Raw genomic sequence first — 17,989 nt, 5'->3', positions numbered from 1 at the left:
TGCACTGTGTGCACTTAGACGGAGCATGCCAGGCCTGCAGGCCAAGCAAATGGCAGGAGAGGACTAGTTTCCCTTTGCTTTTAGTACTCAAAATCTAAGAGGTCGGTTTCTATGCAACAAAAGAAATATTTAGTGATTAGATCTGGAAGTTATTTGAAATCATCAAGTATCTAAAGGGGAAAGATTTTAAGCTAAAATTCATTTGAAATACAGCATAGTTTATTTTTTTTTGAAACATGGAATTCAAAATTCTAAAATAATACCCTAAATCTTCACTCTTGAATGAATAATTCATTGGTCACTATCAAATATATGTCATTATCTTTAAAATATGCTAACATTATGGCACTCATTGATTAGGATAAAATCACTCTTTTGTTTCTTCTATAAATTGCCACTATTAGACATTTCCTCTGGCTTAGGGCTTCCTTTTCTTTCCTCATCTTTTCTTTCTCTTTACTCTTTCTTACTTTCTTTCTTTCTTTTTCTTTTTTCAGAGATAGAAAGAAAGAGAGAAATAGGGAGTGAGAAGCATCAACTTGTAGTTGCTTCACTTCAGTTGTTCATCAAGTGCTTCTCTTATGTGCCTTGAATGGGGGGCTCAAGCAGTGCCAGTGACCCTTTCCTCAAGCCAGTGACCTTGGGCTTTAAGACAGCAACCTTTGGGCTCAAGCCAGATATAATCCCACACTCAAGCTGGCCCCAGGGTTTCAAACCAGGGACCTCAACATCCCAGTTGCTGTTGTATCCTCTGTACCACCACCGGTCAGGCAGGGCTTCCTTTCTCTCCCCACTTCTTTTCCACGCCCAAATTAGGTATTTCCTTAGGCCGAGATGGAAATCTCAGAGTTTCCAGATAGAGATACCTGAGGCTCCAGCACAGATAGCTCTAGTAGTCCTGAGGCTCACAGGGGTCACTGAGTGTCAATCATTCACTGAATGTCATCTATGAAACCTATTATAACACTAGGTCATTTAACACCAGGAATAGAGTATTCAAGTTCTTCAGACTCTAAAATCTCACCAGCTGGGGGCAAAGGTGACAGGAGGAATGATAAATAGGTAGAACAGTGAGAAATTTTAAGGTAGTAAAAACAGATTTTATAATGATAGATTATGTCATTATATATTTGTCCAAACCCATAGACTCAAAACACCAAGAGTGATTATGATGTATCAATGTAGGTTCATTAATTGTGACATATACCACTCTGGTAAGTAATATTGATAATAGAGGAATATATCTAAGTGTAGGGGCAGGGCTATATGGCAGATCTCTTTACCTTCTTCACAATTTTGTTGTGAACCCAAAACTGCTCTAAAAAATTGTCTTAGAAAAATCTCTCTAGTTATAATTATTCCACTAGAACTTGACTGAGCAAATGGGTCTTAAACACCACCTGTGCTAAATTTAGGACTTAAATAATTTCCAATCAACTATATACTTATTTCTGATTTTAAAAATAACATGTTCTTTGCAAAAAACTTGAAAAATACAGAAAACCCAAAAAAGAAATTACAAAATTCTGAACACTATTAATACATGTATATCTGTGTGTAAAGATGATTGTGTATAAATATATATTTATATTATAAATATAACATATAAATGTATGTTATATGTTTATATACATATACAATATAAATACATAATTTTTGTATTTATATTATATATCTATATAGATAATATGTAGAATTTTATTATACATATTTTTCTTAGCTATAAATTTTGGGTGATATTATAAAAGTTATCTCATTTGTTCATTAATATTTTAAAGACACTTTAAATATATTTCCTGAAGTGACTTTTTTATTTATTTATTCATTTTAGAGCTAGAGAGAGAGAGAGAGAGAAGGGAGGAGCAGAAAGTATCAACTCCCATATGTGCCTTGGCCAGGCAAGCCTGGGGTTTCGAACCAGCAACCTCAACATTCCAAGTTGATGCTTTATCCACTGTGCCACCACAGGTCAGGATCAAGTGACTTCAAAAGAGCTTTTCTCCCCATGTTTATTTCATTCTCTAAAAAATTTGTGCCATAGGAAGTCAATTTGACTTTGGGTGATGGGAATGCAGCATAATCAAATGTCAAAATAACCTAGAGATGTTCTCTCTGAACATATGTACCCTGATTTATCAATGTCACCCCATTAAAATTAATAAAACAACAACAATGTAATAATAATAACAACAATATGTACCTATGGCCAAAAATTTAAAATAGGATACAAGTGTAAATTGAGACCTAAATGTCTGAACCCCAGAAGTAAAAATTATTAACAGTTTCTAATATACAGAAATGTTCTGGCCACAAACATCTGATACATACATAAAGTCTGGAAGTGTTAAAAAAAAATTTGTGCCATAGAAGAGTACATAAATTTATGTAAATTTCTAATCTTACAACTGTTATATATTTTTTTAAACAAATGATATTCTCTTCTATAAAATGAAGCTTTGGAGTTACTAGGGATAACTGTGAATTATAACTTATCAACATCATCAAAAGGCAGCTTATTAAATCTTTTATCATTTATACTTGTTTGCATGCCATAAGCCTATGTACTGCCATCAGGGGTCATTGAGGAAGCAATATTTTAATGTCTACCTATTTGGTAACAAATTTACTAGTTTGGGCATTGTCTATGGTTCTCTTATAGCCTCAAAGGGTAATTTTTTTGCCTGAGGGGGTATCAGTGGTCTCTGTTTTTCCTATAATGAAAATAATAAGTGATAAAACATTTTAATGGTTTCCTTTTTCATTGGAAACCTTGGCACTCTCAAAATCTATTTATAAAGAAGGCTTGCATAAGTCACTTGGAAGTATGTGATGACATGCTGAGCTTAAGTTTTACTTTGCCTTGAAGCAGGCAGACTATGAACCATTCCTTTCTCTGCTTCATGTTACACAGTTTAGTCCTAAAACAGAAAGCAACTATTGTTTATTCTAAAAGCCATACAGGGCCGTGGGTTATACAGATTATGCCATATGACAACCAAAATCAAGTTGATGAAATGCATGAAATTTATTACATTTCTAATGGGCACTTTTATACTCTGAATGTCTATCTATTTAGCCACCATGCTTAGAAGAAGGTGTGGATGCAAAGAGAAGTAAAAATCACTGAAGCTAAAAGGTTCATCATCTCTACAGAGTTTCTAATCTTGGTTACCATGTTATATAATACAGTCTAAATCTTGTGAAGAATGATTTACTCCAAGAAGAACAAAACTGAGCAAACAGTTAAAAGGCTGGAAAACGAAGGAAACATAATTCCAAATGGACCACCTTTTATTCTAGAGATATAGTATTTGAACAAAATACAAAATCCACTGAACTTTGTCTATAGACTTTTATGGTTGGCTGAAATAGGAGCATATAATATCAAGTACAGAATAAAGAAACCAAGAATAGTATGTAGTAGTGTTTGTTTCATTAATAGAAAATAGAGGCCTTGGCTGGTTAGCTCAGTGGTAGAGCATTGGCTTGGCATGTGGAAGTTCTGGGGTCAATTCCTGGTCAGGGCACACAGGAGAAGTTACCATCTGCTTCCCCACTGCTTCCCTCTTTCTCTATCTATCTCTCTTCTGCTCATAGCCATGGCTCAAATGTTTCCAGCTAAAGTTGGCCCTGGGACTGAGAATGGCTCCATGGCCTCACTTCAGGTGCTAAAATAGCTCAGTTGCTGAGCAACAGAGTAGCAGCCCAGACCCGCAGAGCATTGCCTTGTAGGGGGCTTGCTGGGTGGATCCCGGTTGGGACACATGCGAGAGGCTGTTTCTGCCTCTTCACTTCTCACTTACTTACAAAAAAGAAAAAAAAGAAAAAGAAAGAAAGAAAATAGAAGCTACTCTCTTTGTAGCAATGAAGCAGCATCTGAGTTTTCTTACATGGAATCATGGCATGCTAATCTCCTGGAGTCTTAGAAAATGTGCAGTGCTTGCATAAATAAAGAAATAAATAAAACTTTTCAGAGTAATCATTTAGTGAAGAATTCTATTTCTTAGTAAGATCACCTTAAATAAAATAGGCAGACAGTGTGTCAGTACCAGCAAAGTCTGAGAGGAGACCCTCACTTCCTCTTTCTGCACTTGATCTTAGGACAAAAGGCTGAGAAGCTATCACTTCCTCCTTCTAAACGAGCTAACAAATATCTAACTTTGGAGGCTATATCTGAAGCTCAAGAATCTGTAACAAAAACAAAAATTCTCAAATATCCCCAGAGTGGGGATGGGGAGATTCTCATTTCCTGATGCCCATCTCCAAATTCAACCTGTTCTCTGAAGACAGAGCACCTTACTTGCCATGAGTAATTTAGTGTGAGTGAATGCTCGAACAGCACCTTTATTTCAGGGGCTATTTCAATCTCAAGCTCAAAGAAGTGTGCATTTGCTGTGTCCTGGTTAATTCATTATGCCTGTACTAAATAGATTCGAAATAAGTCTGCACTGTAACACTCAAATGTAGATAACATGTAATTCCTAATCTTAGTGAGCCAAGGGACTAAGACTAACTGTACTCTGAAGGTAAGCAATGAATGTCTACTCGATTAATTGTTAGTGTCCAAGGTTCAGAAGAACACCTTATCATCTTTACAACTGAGCAATGCCTCTATGTCATGCTGTTATGAACTAATTATATATAAGTCAAGATCTTCCCATATCCAGCCACATTCTAATTTCTCAAGACAACCCAAAGGATTATGAGCCAAAAGTCCTGGCTTCTTGCCATACTACAAAATAAAGTCTGAACAGTGAAAAGCAGACTTTCTTTCTGGCAAAGGACAAAACAGTGATTTGCTAACAGAGCTGCTTGATCACTATTCTTCACTTGCAAGTGCTGGTACTGCATGGAGAAGGAAGTTCAAACAATTTAAAAAACACTTTTTCAATCTTTTCTGGAACTCCTAGAAACCTCTCACAGAACCCCTAATGATATCTACAGAGCCCCAGTTGAGGAACCCACAATGGACTGTATGCTTATGAAAAGTGGGAAAAGCTACATTTTATTTGTTTTAGCATTCTAAGCACCTAGCACAATGCCTGGAACAAAACTGATGCCTAATAAATATTTGTTGAAATGGAAAAAAGAAACCAGTCTTTATCCTACCAGTTAAATTACAGCATCATTTTTCTTCAAGTAGATTGTTACAGATGTTTTGCCTTTAAAAATCTAAATGGATAATAATTATTGAACAAATCAGATGCCATATTATCTTCATATTACCAAACAGATTTCACTTTCTAAGCTATAATGTTAAATTAAATCTGTAATTCATTTTCCTTCCTACTTATTCAAGGAGTCTGAGAAACCACTGAAGACCTAGAAAAACTTATTTTCCTTTTGACAGGTAGTCCAAATAACAATTTAAAACTAACATGATTTTTCAAGGGTTACTGGGCAATGGGGGAAGCCAAACAGAGAATAAATAGATAATAAGAGGTGATACTCTGAATATTTCATTATTTTCCCATGACCTGTTAGTCATAAGGGCTTTGTGTGGAAAGTTGCAAATGCACGAATATTTTGTAACCAAAGTGTTATAATCTACAATTTCTCTCATACTTACCTGGAAAATAAGTTTTTCAGAGGCTTCAGGAGCAAGAAGTTCCTTCTCCATGCAATGCCAGCACTTACAATGAAAAATGGTGGTCAAGCAGCCCTATTAGCAAATGAAATCTTTAAATTTTATTGTGATAAAAACACAACAAGATTATGTTAAGTACATGACAGCATTGTTGCCTGTAGGTGTGAGGTTGTCCAGCAGATCTGCGGAGCGTGTTCATCTGGCCTGTGCCCACTGATTACTAACTCCCCATCTCTCCCTCTTTTCAGTTCCAGGCAAACACCATTCCACTCTGATTCCAGAAATTTGTTTTAGATATCTCACAGAACCATGGAATCATGTAGTATTTGTCTTTTTGTCACTGGAATGGGAGAAACTATTTGCAAACAATACATTTAAGAAGTCAATCTCCAAAATATAAGGAATACCTATTTCTCAACAGCAAAAACCCCTAATAGCTCAATTTAAAAATGGACTAAGGACTTGAATAGACATTTCTCCAAAGATGACATATGAATGGGCAACAGGTATATAAAAACATGCTCAGCATCGCTAGTCATGAGCAAAATGCACATTGAAACTGCAAGAGACCGCCTCACACCTGTCAGGATGGCTAGTCCAAAAAAAAAAAGTGTTGGTGAGGCTGTAGAGAAATTGGAACCCTTGTGCACTATTGGTCTAAATGCAAAATAGTGCAGCTGCTACAGAACATTATAGAGGTCCTTCAGAAATATTAAAAATAGAGCTATCATATGATTCAGCAATATTACTTCTTTGCATTTAATCTAAAAGAATTAAAATCAGGAGCAATATCTGCACTCCTACATTTATTGCAGCATTATTCACAGCAACCCAAATATCCATTAATAGATGACTGACTAAAGAAAATGTGGTACACGTGCAATGGAATGCTATTCAGCTTAAAAAACTATGCAAAATGTGACCACATGAAAGAAACTTGATGATAAAGATAATATTTAAAAAGAGGAAACCAACACTTACTATATAATACCATAATGCCCCTGGTGGTTCTTGAGCACCTTTCTAATTTGTTTTAGTTTTTTCATGTACTCTTTCAATTCTTTTATTAAATGATTACACTTCCCTTCTATAATGTGGCAGAAGTCTTCAAATACACACACACACACACACACACACACTAGGGCAGGATGATGAACAGTTTTATATATTTCATTAATCAGCTTTTAAAAATACCTTTTAATATGCATTGCAAACTATAATAAAAATTGTTTTATTATGATTTTCCTGCTCTGAATTCCCACCAGGACTTTCTTCAATATCACTCTCTTACACACACCCTACCTTTGAAATAAATGTAATCATACTCCAAATCCAAAGTAAGTTGAAATGGTTTGTATTGCCTCTTTCTTTCATTAGTGTTACAAAACAAATGCTATCAGTTTGTTTCCAAATTAAAAAAAGACGTGGCTTTGCTCATAAACTCCAAAAGAATTATCACAGGCAAAAAATTATAGTTTATCTTACTTAAATTTAAACCCTTTTATTTATTAGGAAAGTGATTACTCGTGTTTCTTCATGTACTGAAAGTGTTAACAATTTCCTTGAGCCGAGTCATTTTTCGGGAACTCGGCTCCAATCCTGGTGCTCAGCACAAAGCTGTGGGATGAGCCGCTGCGTCTTTGCAGGGGCCAGGCTGGGCACTGAGCTGAAGCATCTGTGGTTCTACCAGCAACCACAGCACAGTATTTGATACCTGCATCCCGCTGTCACTGCTGATGGGAAACAGGGCTTTTCTCCATTTGTTTCTCCTTAAACCATGTCATTTACATACATAAAAGATGTTTATGAAACATAAATCAATAATACTGAAGCATTAGTGCATATCTGGGTTGTTTTGACTACATTCCTTATTACACTTGTACTTTATTTCACTAGTTAGTCAAAAGATAAAAAACATTGAAGATAATAGAAGAGTTCTGAGCCTCAGTCACTTTGTCCATTCTTTAACTACTACACATAGACAATGTGGCCCTTCTGCTTGAATCCTGCCAGAGAGGCAATAGGAAGACTGGGTTCATGCCATTAACAATTAACAGGCTACAGGAAACATAGTCATGCCCTCGGTGCCTCGCCTGTTCCTTCCCAGACCAGCTACTTAGATGAGATCCACTGTGGCAACCAGCTGCTTTGAAAAGGTCAGGGGCACAAAGAAAACCAGATAGAAGGTGACGGAAGACAATTTGACTTTGGGTGAGGGGTATGCAGCATAATCAAAGGTCAAAATAATCTGGAGATGTTTTCTCTCAACATATGTACCCTGATTTATCAATGTCACTGCATTAAATTTAATTAAAAAAAAAAAGCTCAGTACCATTTACTCATCTGATTGAGATCTACCCTTGAAAAGATCTACCCAGAGGCCATAAGGCTAAACTCGAAAAGGATCTTAAGTGCGGCAGCGGGGAGGGGAGGGTAGTGAAATTGCTTAGAAGCTGTGCTCTGAATAGCACTTTCTTTCTCCAGTGATAACTCCATAACATGCTTAAACTTCTCTGACTATATTTGGGAGACATGAAATATATTGATTGCGTCGGCCTGGCGTGCAGAAGTCCCGGGTTCGATTCCCGACCAGGGCACACAGGAGAAGCGCCCATTTGCTTCTCCACCCCTCCCCCTCTCCTTCCTCTCTGTCTCTCTCTTCCCCTCCCGCAGCGAGCTCCACTGGAGCAAAGATGGCCCGGGCGCTGGGGATGGCTCCTTGGCCTCTGCCCCAGGTGCTAGAGTGGCTCTGGTCACAGCAGAGCGACCCCCCGGAGGGGCAGAGCATCGCCCCCTGGTGGGTGTGCTGGGTGGATCCCGGTTGGGCACATGCGGGAGACTGTCTGACTGTCTCTCCCTGTTTCCAGCTTCAGAAAAAAAAAAAAAATTTATTAAACCCTAAAACATCTCAAGAGATTGAAAAACAACTAAAAGCTGAAGTTCCCTAGTAAAACTCTGTGTTTTGCTTACTAAAATTTTAGTTTGTCTGGTCTCCCATCTTAACAGGCAGTCTACCAGCTGTGCTGCTACCCCATACCCCAATTGTACACTTGCTGCTCTTGCATCCAAATTAGGAAAATCCATTTTTTAAAACACTCTAAAAGACAAAAGTTGAAAGAAGCCTAAAACAAAACAAAATACAACTTAAAGAACCACAAAAATACAGAAGCAGAGACATTGCTCAAAGAAATGTCAGTTGTCTGCTGACAGAGGAGAGAAAAGACCCTAGAGGTGGGGAATAGAGCTTCTGTTTGATGTGATAACAAAGCTTTGGACATAGAAGTGATGGTTTCATAATACTATGGATGTAATTAATGCCACTGAATTTAAAAACTATATTTAAATGGTTAAAATGGCAAATTTTTTTACATATATTTTACCACAATTAAAAAAGCCCAAAGTGTAATATACCAAATATTTTTGAATTGCACACTTTAAAAGAGTGAGTTGTATAGAATGTGAATTATAACTAATAAAGCTGTGTAAAAAATGTCCCGGAGAAAAAGAGGGCCCACTCTCCTGAAAGAGACTGACCATGCAGAGGGGTTCGAGTCCCAACCCTTCGCTCTCCTTTTGTAAGACTGATTTGCTTGCTTCTTCCTCTGCCTCCCTGGCAGCTGGTCCATTTTAATCTACACGGGAGGAAGCAGGCTGGCAAAATATTGCTGCTGTTGCAATATGAAGCTTATTTGTTTTAGCACCGTGGCTTCTAGAAAGCTCGTTTTTTCCTTCCAATATTTAAAAGAATCATGCTGAACAGTGGCAGGTGGTCCACTGCTTCCTTATCAACATGGCCTTTTAGACGGCAATGGAAATCCAGTAACTTGAATTAAGAAAGGTGTTCCTGATTGGTCATGTTTTGCGCCAGATTTTCCTAAATTCTGACAACATGTAGAATTGAAAAATAACAATTGACAATTGCCTTTGTTAAAAAAATCAGATGTCTAGTTAGTTGCAAAAAATGTTACAGGGCTTCTAACTCATGGATTCCACATGATGAAATCTCACATTTCTGTAATCACTAAGCTCCAAATTCATTAAAACTTATTGGCAATTTTAGAATACTTGCCAATTTCAAAATTTTCATACTAAATTTTATATACTGTACCCAATTTCATCATTTGCTCTACCCTAACATGGAAGAAACTATTGTGTAACGCTGTAGGTTGGAAGAGATAACTAAGGTATTTGTCAGTTTAGGTAAATTCAATCTTATTTCTACAATTTCTAAAGTTCCTAAAAAAAAGATTTTAACTCCACCTATGATACAGCCTTTGTTTTCTATGTTGTTTGATTTTGTTATGCAGCTTTTATTTTTTTACCAACAATGACAATCCACTAATCAAAACTCAGTATAAGAGGGCGGGGATGGGAGTGGGCAAGAACCAACAGGAAGAAGAGAGGAGTCATTTTATAATTTATCAGGTGTATATAAAATATAACCAGGTTTTATAAAAAATAAAGCCAGTCTTAACAGCAATAATAGAGCACTTAGATGTTCTAATTATGGCTCTAAGGGAAATAATTAACAGATCAAAATTTTTTTCTTAGGTAAAAATGTTTTAAATTTTTTCTTGGGATGATACTACTGACTTTCTGAAAATTACTTCACAATTTCAAAATAAAAGGTCAAAAAGGCTTTCTTAGGACAAACTTGTTCTGTTCTTAATAATTCTTCTGGAACCTTTGTCAATGAAATCATCATGAACACAACAGTGTTTGTTCTGGGACAGACTTTCTGATTTCTCATTCCAAGACAAAGAAGGGCTAAAAAACCCAAACCAAGAAATATTTTTCCCAAACAAACTGAACTGTTTGAATGATCTTCTTCATAGCTGTGCTAAAATGCTTGCTGGAGTTATTTTTAACCAAGAACAGAACATTCATTTTGAAAAATGTTCAGTTCCCTAATTTTATAATGAGCAGAAATACATACTTTCGATGAAAGACTATGCAAACTGCAGTACCCCTGTCAACAAGCAATAAATTTTATGGTTTTTAGGAATAAGTCTTCTAGATGCTGGGAAGCCTTGACTCTAGATCACCTGGATCAATGCTAGAAGAAACAGGGCGCTTACCATCATCCAGGCGTGGGGTTTGTTTCTTTGCTCATACACAATATTTCCTCATAAATAATGAGCCTAGGTGATGCCAAGTGGATTTTATCATTTTTATTGTTATTACTTTTATTAAACAATGTTAGCCATGTGGGATGATTAAAAAACAACTAATGTTCTTGGAATATGTACATTCTACTAACTGACAAACTTGATCCAGTCTTCCATTACAGCAGTGAATTTTAAGGTTGCACAAAGATGAGTAATTTATATTCTGACACAACAATCACTTCTGCACATTCAGCACAATCGCCAGATTCCTATTATATGGCTGCATGTACTTAGAGAGTTTTAGCACGAAGCCAATACAAATATGAAACTATCCTCATTTTAATGGTCTCTGTGCCGCTAAAGATGGGTGTCGGCGATGGGTATCCTCCTGAGTTCTACGATCTGGGAGTCAGTCAACGTGCCTCCCTCCTGGCTGCCTTGACCAGACTCATTATCACTGACACTGAGACCAGCACCTGCAATAGAAAAAGAGTGAACACAAGAACCGTGATTAGTACAGTGAATTAAGGGTCAAGTTACATTAAGTCAATACATGTTTGTTATTATTATATTAGAAAAAGGGAGCTGTGCATTTAGAATAAATATTATTAATACTTAACAATTGTAAACTATGCTTTAATTTACTTTTTTATAAGTAAAATAAATTTTTAAAGACACAAGTTTGGATTCTCAATGGTTGACAGGTATAACTTAACATGAACAGCATTTCTAAACTGGGGGTTTATTAAAAAAATTCAGGCAGGTTATCAGAATTTTTCAGCAGGGAGGTATGATTTGTTATTCAAAAACATACAACCTCCAACCCTACATGTACTGAATCCAAGACTTTTACCTGAGACTCAGTCAGTGGGCCATGATCCAAGAAGAAAGACACGCACCAATAACACCTGGTGACATATCAGCACCCAGAGGACCAGGGCTCTGAATGACTCAGATCTGATCCCGAGATAAAAATGTTATGCAATATAGTGCCAGACAGATCCACACAAGATTCTCCCAAATCTAGCTGTTAATTATAGAGCACCCAGAAGCTGTTTTGAGGAAGTTCTATTATTCACTACTCTTTCACAACTCAGAATAATTGAGAAAACTTAACACTATTCTAGAGTAACACCTTATTTTCTACTCTGATTCACAAATTTGCATGCTCTCTCTGTCTCCGTCTCTCTCTTTCTCTCTCTCACTCTCTCTCTCACACACACACACAGAATGTAGATGTGGTCACAGGGCATGCTGCTGGTATATATTATATTTTCTGGGCACTAGGCTCTACATGGAAAGGAAAGTGAAAAATCAGTTGCTGGGGAGCTGAGACTTCCCTTTCTGTCTGAGATGCAGGAAAGGGTGTTTGCAGTGTTGGTAGCCATGGGGTGAATTAGCTCTATCTTACCCTGTTTGGGATGAAAGCAGGAGCCCATCAACGAGGTTCTTTTAGTCAAACCCTCCCTCTTCTGGGTCTCCGTCCTTCCCATCCTCTCTCTGTTGCAAGCTGTGGTTGACACTGTACCGGCCCACCCCACCCTCTGATCTCCAGGTCTGCTTTCGCTTTCATCGCCTCCTACAGCCTGACAGCAACCCTGCCTCCAGGCCTGCAAGCCCCACCTGACCTGCTTTGTGCTCCGCAGCCTGATGTCTCACTGGAGCTGCTGCTCGCTGTCTTCTCATCCCATGTTACTATGCTGGCATGCCTGGGATTCTCTTCTCATTCCCCCACTCCTTACTTGGGCTGCCTCCACTCTTCCTATAACTATCAACTCAGGTATCACTGCTGCTACCCATGGAAACATGATGATTCTCATTCAAAATTTCTCTCTCCCACTGGATTTATGTTCTTCATATCTTTATATTCCTAGTTCATAGGACAGTGCCCAGCATACTGTCAGTGTTCAGCAAATGTTTGTTGTCTATATTAATAAACTATGCTCTGCCTCCTAGCTCTTGAAAATGCCTCTTCCATCTCTATTGTCCACACTGTTCCTCTGATCTATTCAGCATCCACTGCCCTTTCCTTCTCAAGAACAAATGTTAGTTCCTATGGCCAATGAAATCAAGTCTGAAACCCTATGCTGTGGCTTTAAAACTCCTTATTCTGGATCTACCCTACTGGATAGACATATTTCAACCTTCACCCATTGGAGAGCTTTCTCAAAGTGATCAGGCAACTCAACAGGTCCTGAACGTGTCATGTTAATTCCAGCCTGTGTATCCATTAAGACCTATGTTTATACCCTTCCATAAATACTACTTTCACTATTCCGTCAAAACAGGGAGTTGGAGGACACAATATTTGAAAAGTCTTATTACTTCTTACCTAAAAATTATTAATAATATCCCCATTTACTCTCTCAAATTGCTTTGCTTTGGATGATGAATTATACAGCACCTCTATATATGATATAATGTATATGTAAGTCGTATAGTAAAATGTGTAAGAAGTACCCAAGAAAAGAGAATGATGTAAATTTTCTAACTGTAAAAGAAAAGGCTGCTCATATGTTATATTTGTATTTATTTTATTTGTTTTTTAAGTGAGAGGTGGGGTGGTAGAGAGACATACTCTGACATGCACCCTGACTGGGATCTACCAGGCAAGGCCCCTACCAGGGCAATGCTCTGCCCATCTGGGGCCGCTACTTCATTGCTCCACAACTGAGCTATTTTACACCTGAGGGGAGGCTATGGAGCCATCCTCAGCACCTGGGGCCAACTTTGCTCAAACCATTTGAGCCATGGCTGTGGGGTTTAGGGGATGGAGAGAGAGAGAGAGGGAGAGAGAGAGAGAGAGAGAGAGAGAGAGAGAGAGAAGGGGTAGAGGTAGAGAAGCAGATGGTCACTTCTCCTGTGTGCCCTGACTGGGAATTGAACCCGGGGCTTCCATAGGCTGGGGCGATGCTGTACCACTGAGCCAATCAGCCAGGGCTTGCTCATATATTTTAAAAATGAAATGAATAACAGTGGGCATCAAATTGCTGTAGAATTTAAACTCTTTGAATTAACTTAATAGAATAAAATAAAAATTTTATTACAAAACACTAAAATTTATAATATAGTGGAAATTACATTATTTGGAACTATTTGAATTTAGGATGAAAATATTTAGATGCTTATTAAAATATATGCAAAGGGTTACATAACTTTTCAAAGTTGTTTAGTGGTTCAAATGAAAAGGAGTGGCCCATAATTAAGGTAGAGCTGAGATAGATCAACAGTTGCAAGTTAAAATGTAACAGAGGACGGGTAAGGTAGTATAAACCAGTAAGGCAGGTCTGGTGAGCACCGGACAAACTGAGGAGCTGACGTTCCATCTAAACAGGCAACTATTACTCAACTCCAATCACTCTGTTAATATATTTTCTTTTTTTAAAAATAAATGGCCTGGGTGGCGAGTGGATACAGAGCATTGACCTGGAACGCTGAGGCTGTCCGTTTGAATGAAACCCTGAGCTTGTCCAGTCAAGGCACATACAGCAAGCAATAAATAACTAAAACAAAGCAACTATGAATTGATACTTCTTGTTCTCTATCCCTTTCTTTCCTCTCCCTATAAAATCAATACATAAATTTTTTTTTTTAAATTCTTTATTTTTATGGGCTATCTCTAAATTTTCAAATATTGGCTCAAAAAATGCTACAATGCTATGCGCGTCAAACAAAACACCCTGTTGGGCCAAATCTGGCTTGTCTGTCGACTAAATTCTGCTGCCGGCAGAATGGTATGTGGACTGTTCACATGGTTTGACCACATTCTGTGATGGAAAGTGTCTACAAGGTGGCGCTTAATTTTTATGGTACCTTTTCCAAAAATAGAAGGAACCAATGCGAGAGACTGCTATTTTGATCTTTGGAAGTATTTACTTCCTAACGAGTGCAGCGAACTCCCAGTAATACTAACCTCTATCTATAAGTAAGGAAGTCATTCCAAACATTCCTGAACTGGATGCATTTAATACTTGTTATATATATAGGACCCACATCTAATTGAATTATGCTGCAAGAATTTATTGTATGTTCCCAGTGTCATAACATCCACAACTGACTGCTTCATAGTGCTAGTGACATAATCTTCCTGGAGAATTATTTGCAATCTGAAAGCCTCCTTTTTAGTCGTAATGCTAGTGAGCATTTTATGCATCCTTGCATTCCCTTCTTCATGAAATTCTCTTTCTCTTTAGTTCTCTTTCATACAGTTCCTTCTCTGGGACCCTCTTCTATTTAGTCTTTAAATGTAGATACTATCTAGTTCACGGGTCGGGAACCTTTTTGGCTGAGAGAGCCATGAATACCACATATTTTAAAATGTAATTCCATGAGAGCCATACAACAACCTGTGTACATTATGCATTATCCAATAAAAATTTGGTGTCGTCCTGGAGGACAGCTGTGATTGGCTCCAGCCACCTGCAACCATGAACATGAGTGGTAGGAAATGAATGGATTGTAATACATGAGAATGTTTTATATTTTAACATTATTATTTTTTTTCTTAAAGATTTGTCTGCGAGCCAGATGCAGCCATCAAAAGAGCCACATCTGGCTCATGAGCCACAGGTTCCCGACCCCTGCTCTAGGATGTTCTTCTGTTTCCCTTCTTTGCTCTTGTTTTCTCTTCCTCCCTCACCCCTCCCTTCCTCGCCTTTTTCCTTCTCATCATTTTCCTTCCACTCTCCCAGATCAACCTTATTCATCCCTGTAGCTTCAAATATGACCTCTGCAGATACATTTCAAATCAATACCTCTGACCCTGAACCGTTGCCCAAGTTTCCTTCAAAACTGACTATTTAAGAGCCACTGGGCCTAAGATCAGTATGTCCAAATCTGAGCTTGTCTGTTTGCCCCTGCACAAAATTAATGAACAGATGCTCTTTATACAATTCCTTAGCTACCTGGTGAGATGCAGGGGCTTTGCTGACTGTCCTCCCAGTGGTCCCTCCGTGCTCCTCCTCTTTCATCTCTTTTTTTATTTCTACTCTCAAGTCTGAGGGCCCAGACCTCATTTCTTTGGACAATTGTAACCTCCCCCTAGCCTTTCTGATTTGGTTTCTAAATGTATTCTTCATACTTTTATAAGAGTTATTTTGTCTCAAAAACCAGTAGGAACATGCTACTCCTCTCCTCATAAACCTCCATAGCTCACTAAGCTCTATAAAGAGCCCACTCCTTAGCATGGCATCTGAACAGCATTTTAATATTACGCAAACTGTCAGGATGTGTTCCCCCCCAATGAGTCTATCATGACGTGTTATGGAAACACCAGGTTAATTGAGTGAAGTGGGTAGCTTTAAGCTAGGGCTTTTTAGAGCTGCTAAAATGGTAATGTGAATTATGAACCTTCATAGTTTCCCAAATATATGCAGTCAGAGGGTCCTCCCATTGACGATAACTACGAATATCACAAGGAACGTGCTCCCTGAAACCGGGCTGGGGTGCTACAGTAAGTTATTAACAATGCAGGCCAACTACCTTTCAGGCCTGCCCCCTCTACCCGCCACACTGCCGTGCGTATTCTCCCAGACAGGTCCCACACATGGACGCCCTGGGCTGTGCTGTGGCTAATTCTGTTCCCTCTGTCTGTACATCTTTCCTCTACTCTTTACCTGTTTAAAACCTACACATTCTATAAGAATCAATTAAGAGGGTTTAAAAAATTTATTTGATTTCCTCAATAGTTAATAACTCTCTCCACTACTTATATTACTCTTCCTTATGTCATGTTTGTGTGAATGTCTATTCCTTCAAAATCCAAGTTTCATATTCACTCACTCACTCATTCTTAAACAATAGCTACAAAATTTTACCAAGTGCCAAGCACTCTGTGTATATGGATCTAGAAATGAAAATTTCACTGAAAAAATTTTAACAGTGCAGTACATTTTTCTGAATAAAAGGATGAAAGAAAAAATTGCATATTTGATTTGAAAACAACTTTCCGTTGTGTCACAGGATGAGTGGGGTTAAACTGACAGGAAGAGCCAATGAAATAATGTAGGCAACAGCACTTTGAAAACTGTAGAATGACACGAAGCTCACGATGCTACCTTTGAAAGTTTCTGCTTTAAAGATTCTCCATAAGAAGGTCTTTTTCGCAGATCATAGGCAAAACTGTCACTGAATCCCTACCAGGTTGCCTTAGAACACTGAACTTGTCTTGGTAGTATCTTGGTGTTCTAGAACAACAACAGGCCACAGATATTTACATTTAGTTAGAGTACGCCTTTTTCTTCAAAGCAAATTGTAAATTATTTTGAGCTTGTGTTATATTTGGTGTCAAGAATAAAATAACCTAGTGTTGGGCTAAGATTAGGAATGAGTCTTGGACGCAGGTTGTGCTGAAGGTGACTGATTGGCTACTTCTAATGTAGTTTGTGGGTTCATACATACCAGTTTTTAATGCAAATATCAGGTCATCAAACTCCTGGGACTCCTCATCAGCTATTAGTGACCCCTGGCCATATCCTCCAGAGGAAGGCAGTGTGGCGCCGTTTTGTGGACTTGCCTTTAAGTCAGGACTGGCTTGACTGGCTGGCTGAAAGGGTCCTCTCTCCCAGTCAGGTGGCACCTTTTTGGGTTGTGATGAGAAGAAAGGAAACCGTTATATAAATACATACATATTTAATGTGAATGTATATAAACTATCTCCACATCTCATTACACAAAAAAGGGCTATTGAACTATTTAGAATTAAGACCTTTAATTGTACCTTTGTCTTTTAGAGAAGTATGTTTCTCTGTGAGACAATCTAACCTGGTAATTCTAAATGATTTCTTTATTAAAATTAATTGTAAATTTATATGCATTCATGTGTGGGGAAAGAAATTTACCTTTTAAGCCAATCAATACCTTTTATTTTTTAAATAATTTATTGTGCAAAGAAAACTGTTAAAAAGATAAAAACTGGAGAGGCGCCCTCCTAATTTTTAAGATACAAAATACAATTTTAAATATAGTAACTACCTATAAGAACATACTGAATTGAAGGAAAAAAGTTATCTGATAGCAATCAGATCCCTTTTAAACATTAAATAATTAAAAAGGTAGTTCCATCCTGAAATAATTAAACATATTCACTTCCCTCTTGGTTATTGGTAAAAATCCCTTAATCCTTCTTTCCTAGTACTTTCCCTTCTCTGCAAGTCTTTCTAGAATGTCTCTAACAGTTCCTCATTGACAGCTGGATCAAGGCCAATTCTAAGCCTCTGAGGAATGTAGAACTCATGTTAGGGTATGCCACTGTGCAACACCCCAGATGAACATTCAAGTAGTGGCCCAGGCCCAG

General features: G+C 37.9%; 1 protein-coding gene across 1 annotated transcript in view; it reads right to left on the bottom strand.

The window, feature by feature from the left end:
* Positions 1-10,750: 10,750 nt before the first annotated feature.
* ADGRV1 (adhesion G protein-coupled receptor V1) overlaps positions 10,751-17,989 on the bottom strand; it is a 729,252-nt gene continuing 722,013 nt past the window's right edge. Inside the window, exons 89-90 of the mRNA XM_066273806.1 lie at positions 17,095-17,272; positions 10,751-11,171 (exon numbers count right to left, since the gene is read on the bottom strand). Coding sequence (XP_066129903.1) covers positions 11,053-11,171; positions 17,095-17,272 — 297 coding nt within the window. The 3' untranslated portion in view covers positions 10,751-11,052. The remainder of the gene's footprint in view (positions 11,172-17,094; positions 17,273-17,989) is intronic.

The sequence above is a fragment of the Saccopteryx bilineata genome, chromosome 4, assembly GCF_036850765.1.
Source record: "Saccopteryx bilineata isolate mSacBil1 chromosome 4, mSacBil1_pri_phased_curated, whole genome shotgun sequence".
NCBI lineage: Eukaryota > Metazoa > Chordata > Mammalia > Chiroptera > Emballonuridae > Saccopteryx > Saccopteryx bilineata.
Note: the sequence above shows the minus strand (reverse complement) of the source record. Positions and strands in the feature narration are given on the sequence as shown.